This window comes from Ambystoma mexicanum, chromosome 10, assembly GCF_040938575.1.
Source record: "Ambystoma mexicanum isolate Mex_15411 chromosome 10, UKY_AmexF1_1, whole genome shotgun sequence".
Lineage (NCBI taxonomy): Eukaryota > Metazoa > Chordata > Amphibia > Caudata > Ambystomatidae > Ambystoma > Ambystoma mexicanum.
In genome coordinates, this window is record NC_090932.1 from 1266425962 (window position 1) to 1266442698 (window position 16737).

Sequence of the window (16737 nt, forward strand, 5' to 3'; positions counted from 1 at the left end):
CCCAGAACTCGTCCAATTTAGGCCATCCCCAAAACATATGGAGGTAGTCTGGTGCAGAGTGGCATCTAGGGCAGTATTGTTGTGTATGTGGGGACATATTGGTAAATCTCGTAGGTGTGTAGTAAAGCCTGTGGAGAATCTTGAATTGCATGAATTTAAACCATAAGCTAAGAGAAACCCTCCTGGTGCGAGTACCCATATGTGACCATTGGATATCTGTGAGGGCAATGTCCATGTCGTTGGACCAATGGGTTCGAGCCCGAGGGTGGGCGGGGGCACTTTTTCCAGTATTATTTTGTACAGAGCAGACAGGATATGTTTACAATCAACAGAGTTGGCTATGCACACCAGTATGGGTGATTCAGCAGGTTCGCAGGGACAGTCGGTCCATCTAGCCATCGTTGAGCGGATCCTATTGTATTGGAATCTATCACATACTGAAACAATCCGACCGGCTCCCCAATTCTCAAGTGTGATCAACTTCCCATTCGGAAATAGGTCTGCTAAAGCTTGGTATCCCATCCCCTTCCACCTTACTTGGATTGCCTTATCACAGAGCGGGTGTAGCCCGGGGAAGTTCCAGATAGGAAGCCACTGGTAGTAAGGGTGGTTGGTCCCGGTAAGAGCAAAGATTTGGCGCCATGCTTTCAGCCAGAAGGAAACCGGGTCTAATGGCGAGTCATCTTTATATTGCTGGTCAAGGACTAGCATCTTGAGATCAGTGTCTCGCGCCGCCAGTGATTCTAGTTTGACATGTGGGGGAGGTTGAGCTATGATGTACCAAATTGAAGAGAATTGTGCTTGGGAAGCTGCCCAGTAGTATTCTAGATGGGGTGCAGAGAACCCTCCCCTCTCGTACGGAAGTGTTGGGACCTCCCATTTCTTTCAGATCGCCCCGGAGTGTCAGAGGAATTGTGAAAAGAGTCAGTGTTAGGGAATGATACCTGTGGACAGGCTGTTAATGGAGACAATGTGCTGGTGTGGGTGTTGGAGACGCCAGTGACAATGGCAGTGGTGAACAGTGGTATTGAAGGAACAACTTTTGTCCATCACCGGTGTTGTCGATGAGGGTATCACAGCCATGGACGTAGATGCCGTCGACGAGATCCTTGTGGTCGTGGCCATGGATAATTTTGTCGATGACGCGGTAGTCGTGGCCGATGATGGCTTAGTTGATGGTCGTGGCAAGGTAGTCATGGCCATTGACGGGGTGCCTTTGGATGGCGTCGATGGCCTTGGGGTAGACTATTAGGAAAGATTTCCTAATTGTATATTGTTTTCCCTCCATGCGACAACCCCCAAACCTTTTGCTGCTGTTTAAACACCATTGACTGACTTTTGTGCAACATGTAACAAGTGTGCCATGTATCTTTCCATACAGCACACTTGGGTCTATATTCCTTTCCAAAAGCCCTAGATACTCTCGCTGGACTTTTTATGAACTGAGCAGCTGTGTCATGGACAGAACTGGTGGCAGCTATCGTTTTGCATTATTTTTAACCCTTTCCTGCCATGTTAACCGCGTTTGGCGCGAATAGGTGGTCTGGCTCCAAAATGGCCATGCCACGAGGTTCTATGTCCTGTCCTTTGGCCATCTTGCCCCTTCACCTTCTCCAGGTCGAGTTGACCCGGGCCAGTCCTTATTTGGTCATGCAGTTTCCCGCGAAACCCAATGCTTTCGCGGGTTCCTGCATGCCTTGTGTGTGTGCCTCCAGGATGTGGGCTGGAACGTCTAGTTCCAATACACATCCTGGGTGCCAGAGAGTCTGGAGTGCCATGGATGACTGGGACCACCGTGGTCCGTGATTGGTCCACGTATGGAGTGAGCATTTGTGAGCAGATCTCCCATTGGGTCCTCTTCGTTTTGGCACGAAGGGAACTTTGGATAAGAGTAGGCCAAAAACACCACTATCATATCGATCTCCTGAGTTTTCACTGAACAAAGGATAGGATCCAAGTATCCTGCAACTACAAAGCTGAGTCGAGCAACCGATGGTGACCCGCTGGAAGGTTTGGCACCCTGAGCCCGCTGTCGTCCCGTGGGACCCCTGTGCAACCGACCATCCCAGAAGGTCTGTGAAGACGCTTCGACCCATTGGAATAGTGTGACCAACTACTCTCGGCACCTTCACCAAACCCGCAAGTAAGCTTTCTCGGAAGTGTCCCTGGGCCAACCCAATGGGCTGACCAGCTTATGCAGGACCTTTGCTCTGTCTCTGCCGTCATTTCGAGGAGGCCCTTGAAACTTGGTATACCGCTAGCTCTGTGTCCACGGCACCCTCACACCGAATTTCGTATACTTGGCATAGACGAGTGCACTAGGACCGGAGTAAACGCGGTTACAGTGTTGCTCTGCCGCTGCAACGTCCTTAGCAAGTCCAATGGATTTGTGACCCTCTTGCCCATGAAGCCTGCTGCAGTGAAACTGGCTCGATTCATATACCAGGAGCAGAGAAATCGCCACTGTTCCATTTGGGAATCATCGCTGTAGCTCAGGAACTAAAAAGGTGCCAAGACGTCCTTTTTGCCGCATTCGAACCTGCAAGCGAAGTGGACTGACCTGCCGAAGTTTGGGACCACTTGCGTCGGGGACCAGTGAGTACTCAATACCCCAACCAGTGGCCCCTTGCACAAGGGCCCATTGTTGTGCACAAATGGCCCCTGAGGGCCCCTCATTTCCACTGCAATTGCGAAATAGCGACTCCATCCCAACCTCTAGAACTGCCTCTGCCTTCAAGTGGAGGTCTGTCTTGAATAGTGGGAACCTATTCTTCAATGCCTCATCCACCTTCCTGAGCTTCTAGAGACCCCTAAAGAGACCCCATTTTGCCCACTGGAACAACCGTGTGCGCTTGCATTGCATGTACTGTTGAGCACAAGTCTCCCCTCTTCTTAGGGCTTGGACTGCCTCTTAGTCAGGTGTGTTGCTGATGTCGAAGGGGCCCAAAGACTACCTGCACTGCCTGTTTTCTTCCCATCTAGGATGTCGGCATATTTCATGCATCTACCCCTTTGGACCCCATTGGTCTTGTATATATATATATATTGTATTGATAGTGTTGTGCTGGTTTACTGAGTGGTAATGTGATTCTTTTGCTATGGTCTATGTTAAAAAGGCCTTGTAATAAATGTGTCTATATTTTTGATATAACACCTGTCTGGAGTAATTTGTAAGTGTCCTTGCTCTATGTGCTCATTGAGGTCCTTCTGTCACCCTCACCCCTCCTGAGACTTAGTCTTGACCGCCTGCCATAGCTACCCTGATTGGTCTGGCTTGTCCAGAGGTTACCCTGTTCCAGGAAACTAGGCTGGCCTTCTGAACCTCTGCCCCTCCTGGTCAGAGGGTATTACAGCCGTGGACGTAGATGCTGTCAACGAGATCCTTGTGGTCGTGGCCATGGATAATTTCGTCGATGGCGCGGTAGTCGTGGCCGATGACAGCTTTGTTGATGGTCGTGGCAAGGTAGTCATGGCCATTGACGGGGTGCCGTTGGACGGCATCGATGGCCTTGGGGTAGACCACCTGGAGTGAGGCTTGGTCGTCGATGAGCCTGTATTGTACCTTAAAGGCGAAGAGTGGCAACCAGACTTCGACGTGGACTCCGAAGACGTCGCCTCCCTGGGGCGTTGGAAAGGGCCTTGGCTCTCCTCCTCTGCTGACACCCTTTGCGCACTGACCTTTGGTGAAGACCGGCCCTTGTGCGAGGACCTCTTGCTGGCAGCCTGGACTTCATGCAACCTAGACCTCTTACTAGAAGGGGTTCGCTGGGCCACCCTGCCCTGCCATAACAAGGCTTGACTCTGTACTGAAGCAGAGTCAGAGGCCGCGCCGACGTCCTCGAGCCACGCAACGAGACAATGGTGACGATCCCTCAAAGTCTACAGAACGACTGGCAGATTTCGCAGTCCTGGATGATATGGTGAGGATGAAGGCAGTAGAGGCAGTCATCGTGGTGCTCATCCACGCAGACATTCTTCAGTCCACAGCAGGTACAGGCCTTGAACAGGCTCTTCCTCATGGGCTCTGCCATGAGGTAGGCCCGACTGCGCAGACGAAGCTTCGTCGAAGATTACTGGCAGCGGGAACAGTCCACAGAGGTAGCACGGTTGCCGCCAACACTGGTCGTCGATTAGACGCCCTGAAAAATATTTTTTTTGTGGAAAAATCTTTTAAATTCCAAATGTATTTAATAGAAATGTTGAAGAGATGATTTTTGAGGACTCCCTACACTAACGTACGGTAACAAGGGAGGAGTTAAGGGAGGTGTTTCTATTGGCTGTGAGCAGTATGACCCCAAAATTACTATTATAGAGCAAAATAGTGACTGAAAGTTTTCAGTTTAAGTTTAAACTGCTATATGTTCCCGAGGATTCCTAGCCTGACGGGGAATATTCACAGCATGTCAATCTATGAAAGATCCAATGCTGGAGAATTTTCTAACTCTGCATGTTTTCAAAGACTACACAGCCTTTTCAATGTAAATCTGTATTTAATCAGCGGATTGGAACAGGGCCAAATAATGTTTCAATCTATACTGGGAGCCCAGGGAATAGGACCAAAGTCATGGAGGTTGCCCTCTAGGACAGCCAGAATCTGTAGTTAAGACCTAGCTCACTTATTGTTTCTCAAAAGTAAAACTAAATTATAGACAACCCCATAGGTTCATGACCACAGAGACCATGTTCAGATTGATGTTGATAACAATAAATACTTATGGTACATTCATGGCAATAGGCAACAAGGATTTTAAGCACTCTTATTTAGTTTACATTTCTCAAAAGCTTGCATTGGATAACTACTAATTACTCTGTAGCAGTTTCCAACCCACCTAGAATAGCAAAGATCACCATGAAGAAGAGTAGGAGAAGTAGGATGTCGATGAAGGGCGGGAGGGACTGGAAGATCTGGCGCAAGTTTCTGCAAGAGAAAGACAGTTTAAATTTGGGAAGTGAAGCCATCGTGAACACTACTCAAAGTTACTATATAGCTTTACAAAAAATGTCAATTTCAGAATGGATCAATACAGGGGTAAGATCCAACAAAAACATCTAATCTTTAACATATTTGACCATTTCTAAATATCACATGTCATTACTACATTCCTTTGAGATCCGAGGTGTGGGCAGGGAAGTGTGCTAGGCAGTCAGAGTACACTTGGGTTTAGACAGAGGTCCGTTGCATAAAGGGACTTGGTGGCATGTGGTGCTAATTGTCAGGAATGAACTAAGTGGCTGCTCAGTGACACAAAGCAAGAATGTGAAGTGGATTAAAGTCTATGGTTATTGCTTGGTTACACTGTGATGATCTGTTTCTGCCACTGAAACTTTGTCAAAAATGGCTCAAGAATCACTCTGAGTCTCAGAGGCGGCTCAAAGGTTTATAGTGACATGATTTGTGGGGCACATGCTCCTCCCTCTCGCTCTCGTTTAGTGTCGAACCTCCACCCTAACCCAGATTAGGAGTTACAGAAGATTGACCCCTACTGTCTAATTATGTAGTCTTCCAGCAGTAAGGACCTAATGGCCAAATGCCTTTTCTCGCTAGACTCCTCAGGAATTTCTCAACTCTCGCTGCACTATCGATTGGTTAGTGTTTCAATAGGAATGGGAATGGTGCCTTGCAATTACACTGCTTGATTCAGGCTCTTTCAACCAGACCAACTCTGACCTCTTCCTTTCTTCGCTCACTGCTCAGGCCACCTGCATCACTCCTCCCACCAGTCTTCTGTCCCTTAGATGTTTCACTTATCCTAGGTCTTGCTTACAACCTTTGATGTTATTCCTCCTTCAACAACTACTTTTACCTCCTCCAAGGTACTACACTCTCCTCCACACTACTACTCAAGCCACCCTCCTTTCACTCAGTACCATCCACTGCACAACCACTCATTACACTAGTCTTTCTACACACGCTCTGCACAAACATGCACACTCACTCTGCAGCACCACTTTCACCTCACCTGCTCGACAAATCGCATCCACAGTCGGCTTGCTCCATCCTCCCTCCTGTTGGTATCTTGGTTGTCTTCAACCTCTGACCTCGTCAGAATCACCCACACTTCCTGCTTCCTGTCCTCCTAGTACACATCCCAGTCACAGTCCCTAGTGCACATCCTTGTCATAGTTCGGAGCGAACATCTCTACCATCCCTGATTTCTTAGGCCACAAGCCAGGGCTTCTAAATTTGAACTTGGCCTTGTTTGGCATTTCTGTTCTGAGAATTTTTAGGGAGTTACGGCAGGTGCATCTCTGTGTCGAGAGCTAATGAATGGACACCGTTCTCCTATCACTAGTCACGTGTGAGGAGACCACTTTTTTCATTATTTTGCTCAGCTTTTACCATGAATAACTCCTATTACTATGGGTGCTATTACCCTCCTCGGGCTCTAGAGACTTGGTTGAGCTATTGTTCATACACTTTCAAGCTTTTAATTAGCCAGCATCTGGCTATCGAAGGTTGTTTATTCTTTTACTTAATCCACAAGAAAGATGTCTTGCACTTCAGAATTGTTGTTATCGTCTGTCCTACTTTATGGCTAGTCAACCTTCCCTTTTTTGTTATAACCTTGGAAGGAGGCCTGCATAGCTACTGTTTGGTTTGTGCAAAAACGTCTTTGCAGCTTTGAGGCATCCTTGGAGTTTCCATTCACTCTAGCGTAGCAGCACCGTCCATTTTCTTCAAAATGGCTGCTCGTTCCTGTTGCTTTTCTGCGTTAAGCAAGCTTTTATGTGTATTCTTATGTGTCTTGCATTTCGACGTATACATTGATTATATGTTTCTAGTGTCTATTGAATGCAGATAATATTCCTTGTGTCTAAATGTGAGTTTGACCTAGTGTCCGTGTTCTGTGAGGTAGACATGGTGACAAGAGAGACACAAGACACAAAAGATAGTAGTTCGAAAACCTTTATTTCAAGATAATGGGTTGGTGTAATGCCCATCTTGCCTAATCTCTACTTTGGGTATTCCCTTAAATGATGTTTCTAAGGATAGTCGTGGTCCATAAGTCCAAGAATAAAATCTGTTTGTGTCAAAACTATGCTTGCGCTCAACTGTTGAAACAAATGTTGTGCTTGGTTTTCTTAACAGAAAAATGGTGTTCCAAAAAGAAGTATAAAATAAGGCTGGATTCAGTGGGCCTCATCATTAGGTTTAGTGTTGCCAGTTAAAAAAATAGTTCAATTTAGAAAAGCCCTTGGAGTCTTCTAGGCACGGATTCTGTAACTGCAAATCAATTTAGTTCACACAAGATCCTAGGCTCATTTGGGCTACCTTGCCCAAGCTTCATGAAACGCACACTTTAAAAAAGCTCATTGATTCACTTGGACTTCCTTCCCCAAGCAAACAAACACACAGTTTCCATTAGGCCTCTCAGGGTTCCCTTCTCCCAAGCCCCTCTGGTTTCAAGATTCATCAAAAATTCACAAAAACACAAAAGTTCTGCTTTTCAAAAGTCACGTTCAAAATACAATTCTTTCTCTTTAGTTCAAACAGCCTTTCACAATATTTTGAGGGGTTTTGTTCCCACTTCACTTTCAGCATAGCGCCTCATTTTTCACCTTCTCTCAAGTAGTGCTGTTTGTATTTTCCTTTTAACGCTGGGTCAGTATCAGAGACCTTAGAGAACACACAGCTTTACTTTCCCCCATGTGAAACCACTCTTGATACTTCAGGCCCTTCCCTTTCCTTCCATTTCTCTCCTTTTCTTTCGTTGCTGCTTGCATACTTTCAAATTTCCCTTTTAGCCTCACACACGCACCAGGTTTTCTTGGCATTAAGAAACTCACAGGTTGACACAATGCTCTCAGGAAGGCTAGCCGGCTTCGGCGCGGAGGTCAGGTTCTCCCCACCTGTCCCTCAGATAGCCCTGGGACCTGGACTCCTACCAGGGAAACACAGCAGGACTCAGCACGTCCAAATCCAGCTCCTTGGAGACACGGCTCCCTCGCCACGCTGCAACCCTCACACAGTACCGAGTCATTGTCTCTGCATCCCATTCTCCTCCGGATATTTCAGGGACCTCCAGCTCCAGCTTCCTGTTCTCTGGCTTCCACAGCTTGCTCAGCATTCACAACTCACTCTCTTTCTCTGGCAAAAGTGGTTTAGGGACAAGAAGGGATCCCCTACTGGACTCAGCCATGCAGCCTCCCTTCTGTCCTCCTAACTGCTGCTCTATGCACTGCCGAGTGCTCCACCTTTTATACACCTGAGCCCTGTTAAGGGGTTTCAGGTCTGAGTCATTGGCCTCCTTTGCCTGACTCCAATTAAGCCAATTAATGGGACATACCTGACTCTTGGGTTACGTTTTCTATATCCCAGTACTTACATGGTAGGTAATAGTGTGCAGGTGTCAAGTGCCTGACTCGGTCTGACCTTGTTAGAGGGGCATGTTGGAAGTGTGGTGTGGTAGGTCTCCCATTCATTTTCCTCCTCATAGTACTGACTGTAGGGTCTTTTGCCATAGGTAATCTTCCTTGTCTCAGTATGTTTTGAAATTGGAGAGGGGGGAAACAGGATAGGACTTTGAATATCCATAAAGGCTGATGGAGAGAGGGGTGATGGATAATTGAGAAAGGGGGCACACCATCCCATCCTCAGGCATCCTCTTCCCACTCCCGAAGGACCCCACACTCAGGTGATCCTCCCTCACTTGCCTGCCCCCAGGGTCGGGATCCAACAGCGATGGCCCTTCCCTGGCCACCCGAGCAGAGGATCTGAGAGGAGAAAATGTGAGGACGCCCTCAGGTTTCTCACAGTGGTTTCATGGTGAGTGCATTTCTGCTTCGTGTGTCAGTCTGGCAGTGAGTCCACTTGTTTTCGTTCTCTTCAATTACAGCATGTTCATGTTCTCTTGGGCTTGCAAATTAATGTCTTTTTCGATGGTTCCAGGAAAAGGTCGGTAGGATTGCCTTCGTGAGTAGTGTCTCTTGCACTTGCAATATTTAGGCAGCGAAGGAGCGAACCCCATGAATGACGTACTTCTGTTTCTACAGTATGGAGGCAGGGGCGGGGCAGACGCGATGAATGACATTCATCTGTCTCTCAACACGAATACTAAAGGATCCGTCAGACTGTCCGCCAAAATCAAACTCCACCGTCCTGTCTCACAACCTACTATGGTATTGATCTGCACTATCACAACAAGGCCAGGGGAATAGACTCCCTTCCCCTGGCGTCTCTGAAGTGTACTCGAAAGAACATACGTTTCCTCACCAGGAGAATGACTCGCTTCTCCTGGCATTTGAGAATTGTTTTCTGTATCTTTCTAACTTGGGGTTTATCTTGCAACTCTCTCAACGTATCAGCAATGTCCCAAGTCCTTCTCTGGGTTCCCGTGGACTTATCTCTGTCACTGCAACAAGGAATATTTCCTCAGATGCCCGTTTCACTGGTGCTAGAGTCGCAGACCCTTCTCTGGTCAGTGGTGGGCTTATCCCAGCCACTGCCATGAGGATGTTTTCCTCTGATGTTTATTTCACTTGTGTTGGGGTTCCAGACCCTTCGGTTGTGGTCCGTGGACTTATCTCTGCCACTGCTGTGAAGAAGAATAGTTTGGATGTACGACTGACTCTTCTTAGGCCCAACAGCTGCATAACTGCTCATTAGCCAAGTGACAGTCACACGAGCCTGCCCCACTTGTACCCCCGTGTTCCCTCCGGGTCTCCCGTTGTGAGGAATTCGACCATTCACAGGGTGGGTTTGCGCTCGCCTTGGATTCTTGACATTTTAAATTAAAATGAAGTATGGTAGATCAACCTCCGGAAAATGTGTGGGGCTAATCCGCACCCATTTTCCTATGCTCACCGCACGACATACACATGGACCAGTGTACTCTGGGTGGACATAGTTTACAGGCGCAGTCTCCCCTTTCATATTTAGTTGGGATATGACAGCCAGGAGTACACCATGTCATCTCAGAAGGGGGAGGGCCAAACCCTCCCCTTGCCATGGCCAGCCTACTAACTAACAAAGGCTCCATAGATCTGCCATGTCCTTTTGTTCAGCCTTGTAGCTGGTGGCAGCATTTGCATACAAATCAGCGTTTCATTCAAACCTGCCCACATGGGGCCTGGGTGCAGAGACTAACAAAGGAGACAGGAAACCCCCAACACCCTATGCACTGTGTCAACCTGATGCCAGCTCCCACCTTCAGTATCGATTGACAGGAAAATGTTATGCGCAGGGAGACCCCATTCAGAAGGTAGGAGACAGAAAATGTGGTCTCACTGCAGCTCCAAGTTAGACCTGCCACCTTAATCAGGAACTCCATTAACCAGAGAGACCTTTTGATCCACAACAGACAGTAAGATGGGTCAGATTAGTATGACATGTTTTCACCCCTTTACCTTTTCTGTTGCAAAGCACTCTGCTTTTGACCTCATGCATACAGGAGATTGCTGGAGGGGACCCAGGATTGGTCCATTAAGGTAGGCTTGGCCTACACCAATCACGGTGGCCCATTTGGCTTTAAAAGAGGGCTGAGCACTCTTCGGGAGATCTGAAGACTTTGAAAGGAGTGTGCAAAACCAGAAGGTGTCTCACACACTAGTCCCCGGGGATCTGTCATCTAGGTGGCCAGGACACAGTCATCGCTTTTCGATCCAGTTCCTGGGGGTGGACCAGTGCGGGAGGATCACCTGAGTGAGGGGTGTTCAGGGAGTGGGAGTGGGACACCGGATGGTGAGACACGGTATCCCCTTCCTTTTAACACCTTTACCCCATCCTACATGGTAGGATATCTAGGAACTCTACAACCCCCCCCCCCCACCCTCCTTTATGACGGGAACACTTTCTCACGGATGGCCCGCTATGAGAGAAAACAGACTAACACCTGAACAGTATACCTGACGTGTCCCAATACAATGGTCAGGCAATTACTGAACATCACACACCTGACTTCCTCGTCCCATTACACTTCCCCATACAGATAAAAAGCACGAGAGCACAATCTGAGCGAGGCAAAGCACATGAAAAAAACAGCAATTTCTAGACAGCAGCTGAGCAGGAGAGGAAACGCAGCAAAAACAAAAGGGATTGCAAGGAGGGAAGTTCCCTTGACCTTTTCGACACTGAACCGTTACTTTCCAGAGACCTCAAGAATAGAAAGCGTAAGCCCAGGAAACCAAGCCGAAGAATCCTGCATTGTGTGTCGGAGATACCGGGAGCTCTCCCGCCGCGAGAATAATCAAAGCAGGGAATATCACCAGCCACTGTGGTACCATCCTTGGCTCCAACAACAAAGCCATTGAGTTGGGGAGACCGATACAAGAGCTGTCTGTGATGAAGCCAAGGTTGCAAGCAGCAACATTGTATGGCGAGCACTAGAACCAACTTTGTTAAAACACATGTGATAAGAGACGCAAGTGAAATTGTACTGGTGATGAATGAATTGAACTTTAAAACAAGTTACTACAATACCTTTGACTGTGTGGGTACACAATCAAAGGTCTCTGTAAGGTATCCAGGTGAGAAGTGGCAAAAGTAGATACATTTGGTCCAAGCCCGACTGAGGGAGACCGATTGAAAGAGAACTAATAAACGTGAATCGAAGTGGTCCTGTGACGGGTCAAGCAAAATCTTGCGCACAGTCGAAAGTCTTTGATTTTGATGAAGTAGAGAAAGTTTGGAAGTAGAGAAAGTTTGGAAAAGTACAATTGAAGGTTTTTGTGTTAAAGTGGGTCTGAGCCTGGCGGAGGGGGACCAGGGGTGAACAGTAAATCACCCGCAAAGGTGTATAAGTGCAAATCCAGAGAAGAAAGAAACTTTAATGTTTTGTCGTGTTGCATCAGGTCCTCTGAATTAAGAGACTTTGAATGGCAAAGAGACTTGGGTACAGTAGGCCCTGATGTTGAAGTTTTTAACTGCATCCTCGTGCTAGAGAAGCCAGAGAGTGTGCCAAGCTTGAGTGTGCCGCCTTGTCCCGTGCTGAAAACGTGGGGAAAGGAAGCCAATGGCTCAAATAGCCTGACATATCATTTCTTGAACACTTTTCTTTGCATAACATTGTTTCCCACACTTTTGTATTTGGAAGTCAGGATTGGCAATATGTTTATTAGTATAGGCCCTTTTATTTTGACAGACTCGACTAGGACTGCGTTATTTGATGAACGTAGCTTGCTCGATCTTTAGATTTAGGATTAGATAGGCATTTTTCAAACCCAATTGAAGTTCAATAAACACCCTTGAACTATGATCACTTGTCTGTCTTACTGTTCGATACCATACCTCCCTTACAGGAGTAACAAGAAGAACTCATCTTTGGATCCTGGCTAAAGGTACATTCTGCCTTACATCTTCCGCCAGTCAACTAAGGCCAAGACCTCCAAGAGGGAAGCATGATCCCTCCCCAAAACATCTCCCAGTGAACAGAGGGAGATACTGAATCCAGAGGACCCTCCAGCAGCTATAGAACCGGTACCCAGCCAGCACACAGCATACCCTGCAAGGCTCTGCAGCAAGCTTCCTAGGTGGAAAGTTCCACAGTCTCTGAACCAAAACAGGTACAAGGCAGCTGTCTGCAACACTCTCCTCAGCTTTGGGCCGTCCGCGTTAAAGGACGACACAAGCCCACTGAAGAAGCCAGAAGGGGTGCATCGACAAGCATCTACCGGCGTCCGCCATAAAGGAAATTTCGAGCCAGTTGAGCCCCTCGAGCTGCAACCAACTGCACTGCTGACTGTTACGCCACAGTCGCTAAAGCCGTCCAAGTCGCCTCGACCAGTGCTTCCGAACCGCCGACCAGCACCGAGACGATTCCTGACCCCGAGTCGCCATGTAGGCCAGCATTCAGCTTCACTTGCCGAACTGCCTGTCGCCTGATGCCACCAGCTATCTCCTATATAGAACTATGTCACAGAAGCTACAAAGTGCCCTGAAACCGACTCGACCCTGTCCAACAGCAAGAACATCCACAGCACAAGGTACATTGTGGCTCTGTCGCCCTGCTCCTTCTCTGAAGGCACTTAGTGACATTTCACGACCCATTGCTCACTTTGTTTTGAAACCAAGTATCCAAGAACTATTGCGATTAATTACTATACCTAGTACCCTCCTGTCAGTATCCAGAGTGCATCAGTTTTCTGTATTTGAAACAGTCTGTCCTCTGCATTCCTTTACAGGGTGGGTTGTATTTTGTAGTGTGCTAGAACTGTCTGTTATAATAATAATAAAGTAGATATTTTTGATACAACCTTGACTGGCCAGTCCCTTTTATCACTGGGTAATAATTGCATTTGCGCTTTCAGAGATGAGCCTGCCGTTCCGTCCACATTACCAAAAGTAGACAATGAAGTTTATAATTTGCTGTGTTTCCAATTTGTTCGGATCCCTTCTGGTGTATTAGAAGTGTGGGGCTGATTGATGGTTTAAAACTGATACTCATCCCTCGACCACTGGTGCCTCGGAAGTTTATTCATCACACCTATAGCACCCATTACCTTCACTAAGGCTTTGGTACATCACCCGGTGATCACTCTGCTTCTCATGTCTCAGTCTGTTCCAGCAAGAACCCCAGAAAACTATTTCTGCCGCTCGCCAGGCGTCCTCCATTCTTCTCTTCCTCGGGTCGGCCACCCAGGTTTGAAATTCCTGCTCGGGACAGTCGCCACCTCTGCTGCCTCTCCCAGTTGGGCTTGATAACTTCTTTAGTCCATCGTCTCTTTTTATACATTGTTGCCAGTCCCTCCCTGGTGGAATGTTCAAATCCTTTGTTTCTTTTGACACCTTGATCTTTATGCCCCGTCATGGCCACCTTGTACGAGTAGTAGCACAGTCTTCATGTCTTCTGTGCTATTCTTCGTCCTGGTACTCTGTTTTGGCTGCATCCCACATACTACAGTAAAATATTGAGTTTGGAGATCTCTTCCAGGGGAGAGAATTGGTTCACTTTCTATTGGTCTCTGAATTAGTAGAAGTTGATATACTAAAAAAGACATTGGAGCTGAGTAGTAAGCCTTACACCTTTGCATGGTACAAAATGATAAGCGATTTGGATCAATGAGTAACCATAATCAGCGATGGGGATACGCGCGAGGGACTGTGACTGGGGACGAGCGCGAGGGACTGCATGCTGTGAAAACAAATTGAAATAAGTACCTGACAAAAGCCCCTGCATGTTGAAGATTCATTACAAGTACACATCTTAACAATTTGTCTCTTCTCCCAAGAGGAGAGCCACCCCCTTTGAGGCTAGGGAGGTGAGCCCGCTATGCCAGATCCTCCCCTGGGGGTCTGGGCAAGGGTAACCTGACTGGGAGTCACTCTTCTCTTGGGGACAAGAACCCCCATTCCAATATGGTGGAACACCCAGTACAAAACACACTTTCTCCCTATATGGGTGTTGGAAAGACTTCGATATCTCCCATTATGACTAGAAACAACAAAGACCCTTCTTTCACTCTATTGGCTTCACGTAATGCTGAACATCGTCTGAAGGCCATAATCAAAGAAGACGGACACCATTCTTTTTGTTCTGATTACGTGCAGAAGAGTAGCATGAACAGCAAACGGAAGAGAGACTCCTACAGAGGGAGGAGAGTCATCTCTTTGCAGAGGCGAGCCTCTGTAAAGATGCCGTCCTGGAGGGATAAGAGCTACGCCAAGCCGCAGAGCCAGTGGTGGCGTGGGAGAAGCAAGACCTGCTAGCTGGAGGCTGAGAGGCAGGCCTTTGACTGAGCAAGGGGCTCTGGTCAGGAAAGATGAGAACAGTGGTGGGCCAAACGGCACAGAGACCAGATAAAAGAAAGGAGCTGAGCTTCCCACGGCAAGTACCTTCGCCAACGAGACAACTACCGACTGGCAAGAGAATACTGCCGAAGTAAGGTTGCCATGGGAGCTATGAACTTTGGTTTCCAAGACTGCTGGAACCGACAAAGGTACAAGAGTCTGAGAAAACAGAACGGGCACACGACCCATGTAAAACAGAGTGAAAGAGATATGAACACTGTATATGAAGGCTGGAGAAGCTGTGAACAATACGAGGATCCAAAGAGAACTGAATGGGCACATGCCTTATGTAAGAAGGAGTGAAAGGGATACATGTGCTTTATGTGAAGGATGGGAAAGCCGAAAACCACGAGGAACTGATAAAGTCGGATGGAAATACATCCCACATGGAACTGAAGGAAAGGGCTATTAATCTGCAACAAGGCTAGCCAAGCCAACTAGATAACGAGAACCTGTAATACCCGAGCGGGCAGGAGTCCTACGTTTATTGATTGAATGAGAACCAATGACCCTGCCAAAGAGCTACAGGACTTTGGGGAGTCCCAGTTCCAAAAAGGATGGATACAGAAAAGTGTGTTTAAGGTGATCCTGGATGGATTTGACCACAGATAAAAATATGAGGAAAGTAATATAAGAAGAATTCTTCTTTTCCAAAGGCGGAAGAGAAAGCAACACAGAAGATATTTGTAATTTTAACCACCAACAAACTCTAAAAGACAATTGAACTGTGCCAATATATTCCAAAAGGACCTTTGAGACCAAGAGTAAGTAATCTACTAGTTGGGCCAAGAAGAAGCCCATTCTGAGGCTATTGTGCAAGCCTCCCCTTTTTCTTTTAGTTAGATTTTATAAAGTGGTAGGGGCAGTTAGTTAACTAGGATTTGGACTCGGGACTTTGGACTTCGACGAACACCCTTAGTTTTTGTTTTAGAACGAAGGGTACTTCCGTCATAGCGATAGCGTCCGATGGGTGAAAAATGACCACTGTAGTCCAAGCCCTTCTTCTGGTTCGCCACATATAGTATCAGAAGTGAGATGTTGGTGACCCAACAAAGTCAGACCCTCGCCCATAGCACATGGCCAATCCCATCGACCGCCTTCCACCTGCAGGCTGCTTGGGAATTAAACCATCAGCAGGGCAAAACCCAAATGTTAGACAGGAAAAGAAGCTAGGGTATATAGCCTTTTCCACCCAACTCCTCGCTGAGTCCGAGGAGGAAGACGACCAAGTCCCCTCCATTGGACATTTATTTATCCCAAGAAAAGTTCCCTGATCCCAGAATCAAGATGTCTTTGCTCAAGACCCTCATCAGGCCCAGGGCAAACAATGTCACCAAGAGAGTCTTGACCGATTGGGGGCAGGACAACATCACTGAGTCCTCCAACATGGCGTACTCCAACCATTTATTTATTTATTACATTTGTTAAACGCCCAAACCCTTGGGTATCACAGCGTTGTTGCAAACATCTTACAATACAATTTACAAAATTCCAATACATACATATACAACCATGGTAAAGAAAATTACTAAAATGAATACATTACATGGTCACTTAGTCTATATATAGGTTCAGATAGTAGTCTGCCCTGGTAAGGCACCCATCTAGGCCTAAGGAGGGTGGATGTATTTGATTGTGTATGGATGGACTAGTATTGGTTGAATAAATAGGTTTTTAGTAGTTTTTAGAAGCATTGGAAGGAATCTTCATTTTGAATGTTAGATTCTTTTTTGCTTGTTGAGTTAAGTACATGGGAGCTTTAATGGTAAGACATTTTTGGGTACCAGACAGTGATTTAAAAATGATTTTAACTCTAATGGGTAGCCAATGAGTCTCTCTCCTGATGTTGGAGATGTGGTCGGACTTCTTGATTCCTAGGGCTGCTCGTAGCGCTTTGTTTTGCATTAATTGTAGTTTCCCTAGGTTGGAATTGGAGGTCCCTAATAGGAGTATGTTACAGTAGTCTAACTTAGAAAGTATTAGGGCTCTGGCTAGCGTGATGCAATTTGTGG

General features: G+C 47.0%; 1 protein-coding gene across 2 annotated transcripts in view; it reads right to left on the minus strand.

Moving 5' to 3' along the window:
* TPCN1 (two pore segment channel 1) overlaps positions 1 to 16737 on the minus strand; it is a 767000-nt gene that overhangs the window by 483908 nt on the left and 266355 nt on the right. For both annotated transcript variants that reach the window (XM_069619236.1, XM_069619237.1), the window contains exon 6: positions 4830 to 4918. In XM_069619236.1, the coding sequence (XP_069475337.1) occupies positions 4830 to 4918 (89 nt within the window). The remainder of the gene's footprint in view (positions 1 to 4829; positions 4919 to 16737) is intronic.